The sequence below is a fragment of the Eleutherodactylus coqui genome, chromosome 3 (assembly GCF_035609145.1).
Source record: "Eleutherodactylus coqui strain aEleCoq1 chromosome 3, aEleCoq1.hap1, whole genome shotgun sequence".
Classification (NCBI taxonomy): domain Eukaryota; kingdom Metazoa; phylum Chordata; class Amphibia; order Anura; family Eleutherodactylidae; genus Eleutherodactylus; species Eleutherodactylus coqui.
This window is the reverse complement of record NC_089839.1, coordinates 280,714,485-280,727,433: the sequence shown is the minus strand read 5'-3', so window position 1 is coordinate 280,727,433 and position 12,949 is coordinate 280,714,485. Positions and strand designations below refer to the sequence as shown.

At 45.2% G+C, this 12,949-nt stretch overlaps 1 protein-coding gene across 3 annotated transcripts in view; it reads left to right on the top strand.

The window, feature by feature from the left end:
• RC3H1 (ring finger and CCCH-type domains 1) overlaps window positions 1–12,949 on the top strand; it is a 65,388-nt gene that overhangs the window by 51,254 nt on the left and 1,185 nt on the right. For all 3 annotated transcript variants that reach the window (XM_066597500.1, XM_066597501.1, XM_066597499.1), the window contains exons 14-19: window positions 2,401–2,553; window positions 5,044–5,257; window positions 7,816–7,906; window positions 9,069–9,162; window positions 10,053–10,226; window positions 10,454–10,563. In XM_066597500.1, coding sequence (XP_066453597.1) covers window positions 2,401–2,553; window positions 5,044–5,257; window positions 7,816–7,906; window positions 9,069–9,162; window positions 10,053–10,226; window positions 10,454–10,563 — 836 coding nt within the window. The remainder of the gene's footprint in view (window positions 1–2,400; window positions 2,554–5,043; window positions 5,258–7,815; window positions 7,907–9,068; window positions 9,163–10,052; window positions 10,227–10,453; window positions 10,564–12,949) is intronic.

Sequence of the window (12,949 nt, the reverse complement as noted above, 5' to 3'; positions counted from 1 at the left end):
CCCTTTAAAACTGCTTCACAACCACTCTGTCTTTTCTGTTTGCTGCTGACCAGACATGTGACTGCTGCAGGCAATCACTAACTACAACAGTGACCACCTATAACCAGTTATTGGCTGCAGCCAGGGGCGTAACTATAGATGGTGCAGGGGATGCTCTTGCACCCGGGCCCAGAAGCCTTAGGGGGCCCATAAGGCCTCTCTTCTTCATATAGGGAGCCCAGTACTATGAATAAAGCTTTATAGTTGGGGGCCCTGTTAGAGGTTTTGCATTGGGGCCCGGAAGCTTCAAGTTATGCCTCTGTGCAGCATGATTGAGGTATGGGTACAGATACAGATAGAGGGGGGCCCCCAGCTCACCTTTTGCATCAGGGCCCCTGAGCCCTTAGTTACGCCCCTGGCTGCAGCAGTCACATGTCCTGGTCCGCTGCAACCAGAAAGGACAGAGCGGTTGTGAAACAACAATTTTAAGTCCTGGGAAAGCACCTTTAACCCCTTTTAGGGCCAAACCTGTTAATGCCTAAGGCCTCATGTCTACGGGGAAAATCAGGCCTGCTCCGGATTCTCCATGGAGAATCCGTAGTGGGTCCCTCCTGCCCCGCGGACATGAGGGCTGAAAATAAGAATAAACTTACCTCCCGCCCGCTCCGGATCCTTCCTTCGCTGCGGCGTCATCTTCTCTGCGTCGCGGCCGGATCTTCTTTCTTCGGCCGGGCGGAAGCGCAGGATGACGTCGGTGACGTGCCCCGCGCATGCGCCGTACCGAAGCAAAATGATCTGGCCACGACTGAGAGACGGATGGCGCCGCGGCGAAGAGAAGAACCGGAGCGGGTGAGTAAAATCTGATTTTTGTCTCCCGCGGATCCGGACAGCTTCCATAGGCTTCAATAGAAGCCCGCGGGAGCCGTCCCCGCGGGAGACCCGCATGAAAATGGAGTATGGTCCGGATTTTTTCATGCTCCTTTTTTTTTAAAAATCACTTTTATTGACCATCCGCGGGTATTTATCTACCCCGCGGGTGGTCAATGCATCCCTATGGGGTGCGGATCCGCGGGCGGGAGAAGAGTTAAAATCTGCTGCGGATTTTAATTCTTCTTTTGCCCGTGGACATGAGGCCTAAGTCTCCGTGCTAAATGTTAGCTAATAAAAGTAGGCCAATTTGACTTGCTTTTTAATTATTAAAATCACCAAAATTAAGGAAGATTTTTTAAGCTTGGTGTTCTCTTCAGTTGCAGTATGTCAACACAGGTGATATGAATTCATCAGATGTACATTTCCACTTGTTTACTTTATTTTGGATGTACCCCTGAGCAATTTAGGAGACTTACTAATTCTAACTTTAATGTTTTAAAGTTTTGATGTATATTGGTCTTAATCATTTATATTTATTGATTTTTATGTAAGTTTAATCATCAATATCCTGTAGATAATTAGTTGATCTAATATATGTAATGTAACGGTGCGTTCACACACAGTGGAATTAGTGCGGATTTTCCACTGCAAAAAATGTGTGTGAAATCCCGCATTGCGCCACTGGTGCCGATTGTGCCGTGAATCTGCAACAGACTTCAACTCTCCATTTGAAAAAGTGAAATCCGTTGCAGATCGGTGTCAATATTTTCGCACAAAATAGTGCGAATTTTCACGCAGATTTTGTTGGGGATTCGCACCAAAATCTACAACACAAGATATGCGGCAGATTGTAGTGCGGATCTATACCAAAATCTGCATGTGAACGTACAATTTATAAATTTTAATTGTATTTCTAGATAAGTTATTAAAAATAAACCCTACATTATAGGATCGCCTATACGTACAAAGTAGTATAGGTGATTGTAATAGGTAACAAAATAGTATAGGTAATTTCATGCAATACTAAGGAAACTGTATAGGTGAGGGTTAATTTGGGGTGTAATAACACCCCAAGGTAACTTCTATTACACTGTGGCGTTACGGTATGGTAAAGGTTAATTTGGGGTGTTTTACACTCTCCTTCTCTCTCCGCTGATCTCACACTGACAGGAGAGTAGAAAGAGAAGGAGAAATGCTGATACAGCACTGACCTACTGGGAAAGTTTATAGTATACAAACTTCCCTTGCCAGTGCTGTGATTGGCTGTCACTGCTGCTGTCATCGGAGCTTGAACCAATGAGGCCCTGATGACGGCACCCGAAGGGTCTGTTAGTAACCACCTTTTCCGGGTGTTTTAACCAATTAGAAAGGGCTGCGGTTACCAGCGGCATGCCCAACATAAATTTACGTGGCTGCTTCAGAGTCCAGGTAGCGGCAACGTAAACCTGCTTTCAGTAGTCGGGAAGGGGGTTAGGCTTTTATTGGGATGTCATTAATGGATATTGGCTGCCTAGTTTTTAATGTTGCTGCTTCAACGTCTCTTGTTCTTAGTATCTTGATGAGGAACTGAAAGGATCTGGGAAGTACAAAGGGAATGACTACAGCCAGTACTCTCCCTGGTCCTGTGACACGATCGGTTCCTACATTGGAACCAAAGACGCCAAACCCAAAGACGTTTCTGCTGGTGGATGTGTGGAAGTAGCAGTAAGTAGGAATTCATCTTTTCTTAAGCCGCTTTTAAAGGCTATAGATGCTTTTTGGGGGGGGTCAAACTTTCTTCACTTAAATATATGCATTTTGGGCTGACAATCATTTTGTAATGAGGTTTAATTAGAAATGTGCCATTGTTTGTCTTATGGAGCTCCTACATATCACTGCATATAGATACTGCAGTCTAAGGTCCATTCTATACAGGATGATCGTCGAGCGCTTAAGCGTCTGACAGCCGTCCCAAAGATGATTATTCCTTTGCTTTCAGACAAGGGCCTTGGACACTATGAATAGAAGTGGAGCCGGCCAGAGATATCTGTGGCCTACCTCTAGTTGGAGTAAACGGTCGTTCATTGATGAATTAATCAATGCTTACATGGGCCAATTAACACTGAATAAATCTTTCTGTATAATGGAGACTTAAGTCTCAGTAGGAGATCCCTCGGTGAGGCTGGACTGAGGGTTTAAGGTAGCTTTACACGGAGCAATTATCTCCAAACTGCTTATTAGGGGATAGTTTCCCCATGTACAAGCAGGCGCCGACAGGGCACTGAGCGACACATTGTTGGATTATCGGAATCTCTTGGTTTTTAGCAGAACTAAAATCCAAGTGACTCGTTCCGTGTAAACAGGAGTTGCTCAGTCTTTGAGTGACTGTTTACTGTGAATGGAGACGGGCTCTCCCTCTATTTTCTAAAAGACTATTGCCCCTGTGTAAAGCACAAGAGCGAGAGTCACTGGGATGGCTGTTGGACGCTTATGCGCCTGTCAGCCGTCTCCTATGAAAAGGTACCTTTTTAAGGCCCATATAGACACAACGATTATCACTCGAAAGATGTCTATTGAGCGATAATTGTTTTGTCATTTACAGTGCAAGTTGATCGCTCAAACGTTGAGCGATCACCTTGCGCTCCAAGCGGAGGATGCAGAAGACAAGCTGGGCTGCTTGTCTTCTGCATCCAGCTGTTTCCTGCTCGGAGCGCCCGGTTGTTATACAGCTGAGCGGAGGATGCAGAAGACAAGCGGGGTGTCCCCGCTTGTCTTCTTCTTCCAGCTGTTCTCCACTCGGAGCGCCCGGCTGTTATACAGCAGAGCGGGGTATGGAGGACAGAGCTGGACCGCTCTGTTCTTCATACCCCGCCTGTCATCAGGGAGTGGGATACAGCTGAAACAATAGTATCAGCTGTATCCCGCTTTGAATCCCTGATAAGGCTCATAGTTGTCTTTCAGCAGCTGAAAGATCAGCGACGGATTAACGAAAACCAAAGACGGCTTTTGAGCGATAATCGTTGTATCTAAATGGGCCTTTAGTTTTCAGCCCTTAACTCTCCTGTATAGCATTATCATTATCAGTCCAGCCTCACTGACGAATCTCCTATTCAGACTTGGAATGCGGGTGCTATATACAGTTTATATGTAGAAACCGCAGAAGACAAATTGTGCAATATTTTTAACCGCTATTGTAAAGCGATTGTCCGCCCAAAATGCATGCAGGGAAATTTAAAAAATAAAATAAAATGACCCGCCAACAGCGCCCGTAGCCTTTAAGTGCACTCTACTGATTATAGCTGTATATTGGTCTATGCTGCCTTTGGGTTTTTCAGATTTTGAGCATTTTCTCCTTTTTAGCTACTACTTCGATACATTCTTGACTTTGCTAGTGGTATATATGAAGACAGAATAAAAGTCAGGAGATTTTGTGCCAAATATATCATTACTGACTCATCTGTAACAAGAAATTGACTTTTACAAGCAGATTTTTCTTTTACTGTCCCCAAAGTGAGTGTAATTAATAAGCAGCTTTGTGAATAGCGGGCCGTCTTGCAGTTTTCTTGTAACTCCCTTTTAGAAGTGAATTGGCATTACGGAAGCAACATGGCAACGCGAGCTGCACAGCTTCCAAGTAACAGAAGCCATGTATCTTTCTAAGCTACGCTGTGTCTATAAGGCCTCATGTCCACCGGCGGGTCGGATTCCGCATGCGAGAGCCCGCAGCGGAATCCGAGCCTGCCTGCGGCCAGCGTACCTGCCTGGGTCTTCTTTTTTCTGTACTGCAGAGGTGTGCAAAAGCAGTACAGTTCTGTGGGTGGTTTTTTTGGGGGTGGAGGGGGGGTTAAACTCCTGCTTTCCTGCGGATCCTCCGCACAAAATCTGCACTGCAATAGAGCAACTACAATTTTTTTTTCTCCACTTGCAGAATCCGGAAAACAAATCTGCTCATATAAATTGAAGTGCGGATGCCCATGTTTTCCTATGGGTGGCTTGAACTGCGTATCACCTGCGCGGTTTCCGCAATTCACATCTGCTCGTGGACATCCTAGCTCTAACTTACTTAAGTGGGAGATTTAGAAACCTGCTTGGCTGCTTCCATATATCCGGCCAACCTGGCTGTGGCGTACAGAGTAGTATTCACATCCCAGACGTGATAGCCGGAATTAAGAATACCCTCTTTAGTCTTTGTTCTTTACCTATTCCCCATTGCAGAATGTTGACAGCAAAGCCCTAAGGGAACAGCGCCTTGAACTCCAGCGGAGAGCCCCGGAGGCAGGAGAGGATGATCTAATTCCATTTGGTGACCGACCCACAGTATCCCGTTTTGGTGCCATCTCCCGCACCTCCAAGAACTTGTACCCGCCGTCCGGTCTTATGCAGCCGGCACTGGGAGGCCAAGGTGCAGCTACCAAGTCAAGCATTACTGGTGCGTGTTTGCCAAGTTTAAGCTGCTGCTTCTGCAGTGAAGTTCTTGTTTATTCATCTGGTTTTCTTAATTGTTTTGTGTTTAAGTCATTTTATGTATTGTATGTACTGTTATCACATAAATGGCGTAGTAGATACTTGCATGTGTTTATATGCAAGGTAATGGATCCCTAATCATTACTTAGATCTTGTTTGGGAGCCTGCAGCAGGCATTATTAAATGGAGTGAATCCTTACTTATTCAAAGCCTGTAGGCACTAAGAATTCACTTATTTCACTGCTTTATCAAGCTTTTTGCTTTGGATCAACCATTTCTATATGAAGGGTCCCTAATAAAATGAACACATGATGTCCTGCTGTAGGGAAACATGGCAGCAATGATTGCCTGTCACTGCCGGGCCACCACAGGGAAAATCAAGGAAGTATCACACAGTATCCATGGAAGTCTGTGTGTTTAGTGCACATAGGCTTGATTCCAATTGACAAATGTATGCCATTACTGTGACGATGGTACGGCCGCTCTGGAGCTCAATAGAACAGAACTGATTCGGAATCCACGAAGATCCTATCTGAATAAATTTTAGTGATGCAAAATTAAAGGGGTTGTCTCGCGGCAGCAAGTGGGGTTATACACTGCCGCTGCGATGGGGGAGGGGGGGGGGCTGCGCCGGTTTCCTGCTGCCTGGCGGTGGGTGACTGGTCGGCCGTGTTCACTCCAGGGGTCCGGTCGGCGGCTGCGGGGCGTCTGGTTGTCAGGGAGACACAGCTGGTAGCGTCTCGGGAGCGCGCAAGTCGGCCTACAGCAAGCGACGGGAAAAGAGCCGGCGGCCATCTTGGGAAAATTTTTATAAGTTGCTGAAACGGTAAGTACAAACCAGCTAGAAAAGTCATTTACAGGGGGGCTTAGTAATGTATGCTTAATTAGGGGGACTGGGCAATAAAAAAAAATCCACTCCTGCCTCGAGACATCTCCTTTAAGTTAAAATTTCATCACCTATCCACAGAATAGGTCATAAAAGTCTGATCAGTGGGGGTCTCGTCGCTGTGACACCCACTGATCCCAGGAATGGGGATTTGGGTCCCCCTCTCCTCATCACTGCGGGGTCATTGCATCGACTTGCAGTGACGTCAGATTGAACAGAGCTGCTGTTGCCTGTGTGCTGCGCTGCTCCATTTATTTATTTCAATGGGGCTGATGAAAATAGCATAGTATAAGCCTTGGCTAATTTCAGCAGTCCCATTTGAAAAAGAACGCAATGACACCACGAATGCTAGACCGGTGCAGCATTCAGTTTCCTGCTCACTGTGGGGGGTGTAATAAGCTTGCATTCATAAGAAGGGAGGACATTGGACCCTTTTCTCAGAATTGGGTATTTCAGACTTTTACCACCTGATGAAAGTTGTGTTTTGGAATATCCCTTTAATAATTGCAGAAACGTTCAGTGATTTATTACTATTATCATTGGTACTGCCGTGTTTCCCACAAAATAAGACCTATCCGTAAAATAAGCCCTACCCTGAGTTTTTGCTATTTTTGGGAATGCTTGAAATATAAGCCCTTCACTGAAAATAAGCCCTGGCTTGACTACATTAAAACATTTTTGTGTTAAATTAATAAATTACCTAGCAGCCGCGGTCCGGGTCTCCCTGCTGGTCTCCGAGGCTCCGTAGTTCCGGCGCGCATCCTACACTCCTCGGCTGCTGACAGATCATCACTTGCTGGTCGCAAGACTTTATAAATCCAGCCTCCAGTGAGCAATGGCTCTGATTGGTTCAGCGAACACTGCTCTCAGCCAATCATAGCTGGCGTGTTTGGTTTAGTGAGCGCTGCTCTCAGACAATCAATGCTAAACTAATCAGAGCTATTGCTTCCTGGAGATAGGATTTATGAATCCCGCAATCAGCAAGTGATCTGTCAGCGACCAAGGAGTGCAGGACGCGCGGCGGAGCTCAGGGGACCTGCAGGAGGGACCCAGACCGCGACGGCTAGATAAGGAAAATAAGCCATTCTCTGAAAAGAAGACCTAGTGCCTCTTTAATATAAGGCCTCCTGCACACGAGCGGATTTGCATTGCAAATCCAGCCCATAGCATACTATGACTACGCGATTTCCTGCCCACTAGCGGAAATTGATTGCGATTTTCCGCTCATGGGGCAGAAATCGCAGCATGCTGTGATTTTGTGCGTGTTTCGCATGTCCAGCTTCCATTGAAGTCAATGGAAGATGTCCGTGCCGCTGCCATTCTGCAATCATCATTGCAGAATGGTCGTGGCAACCGTGTCATCACCATGGCGACGGTGCAGATCCTCTGTACTACGCATGCTTGTCGGCCGTCACATCAGCTTCAGAGGAGAAGCTAGCAGAGTGGTAAACTGGGATCACCGGCCGGGCTGTGGTTCAAACTCCGCATGCGGGGTTCGACCCACCCGCGTGCAGGTGGCCTAAGGCAGGGTCTTATTTTTAGGGAAACCTGGAATTCTAAACTTGTGATTTGATGTCGTTCCACTAATATGTTGTTGTATTTGCTATTACTTTAAATCTATTTTCTTCTTTTATTAGATTACAGCCTCTATAGTAGTCACAGCAGCCTAGGAGCGCCTCCATATTCTCCCCATCAGAACCTTCCTTCTCAGGGACATTTGAGCGATAGGTAATTTCTGCAGACTAGTTCATTTAATGATCCTGTTTTCTACAGGCAATGCAGAGGTCATCGGCACGATCTGAACAATCTCCTAGTACTGATCTGAAGTGCAGTGTAATACATTGATAGTTGGCTTGCTGTCTTTTAAGATATTTTCTGTTTAAGTGTACAGATTTTAAGTAAATTTGCTGACAATTGTTGCAAAGCCCTTTCAGAACTACACTGTGCAGAATACCAATGTTGGTGTGCAAATGGGTAATAATCTACATCTAAAATATATGCAATATCGATATATCATAAATGTTTGATTGGTGTCCCTCTGGGTGCATGGGGACCTATGGATACGATTGGCTTATGCCCCAAGAGATTTCTAGCACAGCATCAATTGAAAGCAAAACATTACACAGGTTTAAAATCGCCTCCTAATCCAGAACACCAATTGACAAGTAGCATGTTGATCAGTGTTCATTACTGCTATTCACATCAGCAGGTGATCTTACTGATATGGGGACAAACTTTCATTACTATGATCGTTCGTCCCCGTACTTGGAAGCACATCCAATCGTCTTTTATGTCGATATGAAAAATGCAATCAGCTGACAAACGGGCGTGTGCTCGCACAGTTGATCGCCAGCGTATTTCAGTGGGGGGGCTCGTGATGGAGCAAACAAACATTTGGACCCAATGATTGGCTCATGTAAAAGGGCCTTGGCTCATATGCTTGTGGTTGTCCAGTACATTTACTATTGATGACCTATTCTCAAGTCATCCCTAAATTACTGGAGGAGATCCGCTGCTCAGGATCTACTTCAATCCGCTGTTCTGCAGGCCCGCTGTAATTGCAGCCAGTGCTAGAAGCAGATGGTGCAGTCTGTATTTTAGAGAACCTGGTTGAAATCAATGGGAGCTGTGCCTGCAGTGCCAACCCAGACCATTGCAGTGTTGACAAGCGCTATCCACACTGACAGCAGGCCTGGCAAACAGCTGATCAGCAGGGATCCTGACCAATGGACCCCAGCTGATAAATTGATGACCTATCCTGAGAACGGGTCATCAGTAGTAAAAATGAAGAACAACTTTCATGCAAGCTGCACCTTTTTCTACCCACAGGTAGGTTTAAAGCTATTGCCCTATAGTAGTTTTAATCATGCTTCAATGTTGCCTCTTGCAGAGATCGTATGCCCAAGCCTTTACCTACATCTGACAGAGAACAGCTTAGGATGGAGTTACACCAGCTAAACCAGCAAATCAGTCAGCAGACACAGGTGCGTGCGGGGATGGAGGTACCACGGCTATAGTAATAAGTGCACGGTCTTATTACTGTAAATTTGCTTAGCCTTTTATTGGGAGCGTTAGGTTCTCAGGTCCACTTGCACGCACGGATTCTATCTGCTAAATCTTGCAGTGGAATCCAGTCGTGCAAGCAGACATGGACAGATCCAGCGCAGGTCTTCTCCGTGCCGGCCGGATCTTCTTTCTTCAGCACAGCGGATGTGTCCAGGTGCATGCGCAGTGCAATTTTTAATTTTTTTTAAAAAATCTCCTGAGGATAGGACGGCTTCCATTGACTTCAATGGAAGCCGTACCTGCGGGATCCGCAGAAAGAAGGGGCATGCTTTTAACTGTTTTGCGGTTGCTAATGCATCCCTATGGGCGGCTTGATTTGCGGATCTCCCACGCAGGGTCCCCAAATCACATCCGCCCGTGGACATTGGGTCTTAATCTCTCTAAGCCACTGGCATTTGGGAGATGCTTTGCCAAAAAAAAAAAATCAGCAGTTTCTTAATAGCCTACAAACCAATGACAATGAGATCAGAATCATTAGGGCCTTTTTTTTTCTTTACGTTTATTAGAAGCTGACAAGCAACTAATGGATTACCTTCTATGCACTGCAGCTTTTTGACTTTTAAGATGTGTTCACATGTTGCGGTTTGCAAATGACTGCAGATCAAATCGCTTAAATTGTTAATGGCCATGCAGTGAATTGCCATTTTACTGCACAAGCACACAGCCATTAACAGTCAAAGTGCATTTAGCTGCAGTCACTTGCTGCGTCGATCTGCACATCAGCACAGCTTAGCCTCATTACAGCACTATCTGAACCTGGCCTTCGCATTGAGCTATTGAATAGTTAATCTGTTTAATTATCCTATAGGTTGCAAGTAACCGTCTGCTAGTGCAGAGAGAGTCTTCCACTCTTGGAAGTCAACAGCAGCCCCCTCCACCGCCTCCAGCCAAATGGTCTACTATGTTGTCTAATGAACAGCTGAGCCTTGAGCTACATCAAGTAGAGAAGGAGATTGGGAAAAGAACTCGTGAACTTAGTATGGTGAGTACCAGCAAAATGCATAGAATAATATGTCACTGGTTTTCCCACCCTTGCTTTTGCACTGTCTACTAAAGCTCATGAGGAAGTGATCAATAGAGATTATGGAATATTTAGTATCTCCATTACTTTCATTTTTGGCCATTCAACTACTTTGTTATTTTTGGGAGGGTGGGGAGTTACCTGTGGAAACTGTCAGTAATTCCCCTTTTTCTTTTTCCTGCCTTAAGGAGAGCCATCCCATGGGTGTTAAAAGCAAATCGGATGTCATCAAAGTTGAGAATGGACAGCTGGAGCCGCAGGCTAAGGTGATGACACATGAGCTCCCCTTGACTTTCAGGTAAATTAGTCTCCTTAGCATACTTAACACAAGGCAATAAAGGACACAGTGCTCACCTCCGAAAACTTTGGCTGTCAGCACTTCCTTCACCGGACACCCGGTGGCCTGTTCTGAGCGCAGTGACGCTGGTCAGGTGAAGCGACCAGCGGCTCTGCTGTACGAACAGGCCACCGGATGTCCGGTGAAGGTAGCGCTGACAGCTGGAGACTTTAGAGGTGAGCGCTATCTTCTAAAAATCCACTGCGGGTATGTAACTGATTTCCAGTCCAAATCTGCACCAATGATTTCCGTATTGGATGCCAAATTTGCAGTGGAATTTCCGCTGTGAATATTCCGCAACTTGTAAAGATACCCTTAACCATTTAAGGACTACCTGGACGTTTATAGTCTGTGGGCAGTCCTGGTCTGTCTCTGCAGGTAAAAAACATCCCTGCAGAGAATCACCCTAGAGCCCCCCACTGTAATGACATCTCAGATTACAGGGCTGCCTGGGGACTAATCTGCAAGGTCTCCAGGCATGTCATCGCTGTGGCAGCCAGTCATAGCCATCACAGTGAGAAATCGCTGCTGTGCTTTCCCCATCCAACTCAGAAGTCAGGCAGTTTATCTACTGGCTTCCCTGCATGTAACTGTGTGGCCCAGCTGTCCCAAGAGGGCTGAGGTCACACGGCTTTGTCCACAGAGCCACAGAGACTCATCAGTGTGGTCTCTGGGCATGTGATGGCAGTGACAGCAATCACAGTAACGTTAAAACAAAACTAAACTTGTTTACTCTCCCTTTTTCAGTCTATCAAGGAGGGAGATAAATATGTACAATCATTACACACATAGGAAGGGTATGTTCACACGGCAGAATCAGGCGTTGATTTTTCAAGAATGGATTCCGCCATCTATGACCATGAAACCTGCGGCTAAGATGCATGCCTTTGCCACGGATTTAACGCTGTCAATAAGCAACATACATGTGCAAAATTTCCAACATGATTCTGCGCAGATCCAGAATTGCGTTATAAATTCTGCACACAGATTTTGCCCAATGCATGTATGAAGCTGTGGCAGAAGTATGTGCCTTAGCCATGGATTTCTGCTGCAGTCTTAAAGGCGAAATCTACGCCAAAAATTTGTGTCAAGTTCCGTCATGTGAATATGCCTGGAAAATGTCCCAATAAAAGGGAGACTCCAAAATCCTGTTTTTGAGTCGTGCTGCACACTAGAGCCGCATGTGAAACATTTCTAAAAAACTGTCCATTCATGGTGGTAATGAGATCTGTTTTTTTATGATAACTCCAGCTGTGATGCAGAAAAGAAATAGGTTAAAAATCTGTAAGAAAAATTTGAAAAAATGCAGTGAGATCGGGGGAGCCATGCAGATGTCATGGCAGCCGGGGGCCTTCTAAAAGACCCCAGGGCTGCCTTGGGAGACTGCCCATCAAGCCATCACAGTGGGGTGGCTTGATAGGCTGCCTGTCAGAATGCAGAGCGATCAAAGTATCACATGTTGTAGTCCCCCAGGGGGGCTTAAAAGAAAAATGAAAAAAATAAAATAAAAATGTATAAAGTTTTATTAATTGTATTAAAAAAAAAAAAAGTTTAAATCACCCCTCTTTTGCCATATTTATAATAAAAAAATCTAAATCGTAAAAGAAAAATACATATTTGGTATCGCCACGTCCGTAAAAGTCCGATCTATCAAAGTAGCACATTATTTTTCCCGCACTGTGAACGTCGTCCAAAAAATAAGGAACGCCAGAAACACACCTTTTCAGTCACCCTGTCTCCCGGAAAACACGCAATAAAAAGCGATCAAAAAGTCGTATGTATTCCGAATTGGTACTATCCAAAACTACAGAACATCCTGCAAAAAATGAGCCCTCGCTCAACTACGTTGACGGAAAAATAAAGTTATTGCGTGCAGAAGCCGGCAGCAGAATATAATTGGAAAAAATTAACGATCTTTGAAAAAAAAAAATAGTACTGTAATAAAAAGAAAAAAAACCTACACAAGTTTGGTATCGTAGTAATCGTACTGACCATAGAATAAAGTTATCACGTCGTTTTTGTTGCGGTTTGTGCGCCGTAGAAACAAGACACACTGAAAGATGGCGGAATGTCATTTATTTTTTTTCCATTTTACTCCACTTTGAAAGTTTTTCAGTACATTATATGGTACTTTAAATAGCACCATTAAAAATACAACTCGTCCTGCAAAAAACAAGCCCTCATACAGTAACGTTGATGGATAAATGAAGGAGTTACGATTTTTTTTTGGGGGGGGGGGGGGGGGGGCGCGTCATTAAGGGCTTAATGTGGTTTGGAATACTTTGAGAGATGCCATTTTTATAACGGAGGGATGTACATGGGGTTTCTTAATACATAAGCCCATCAA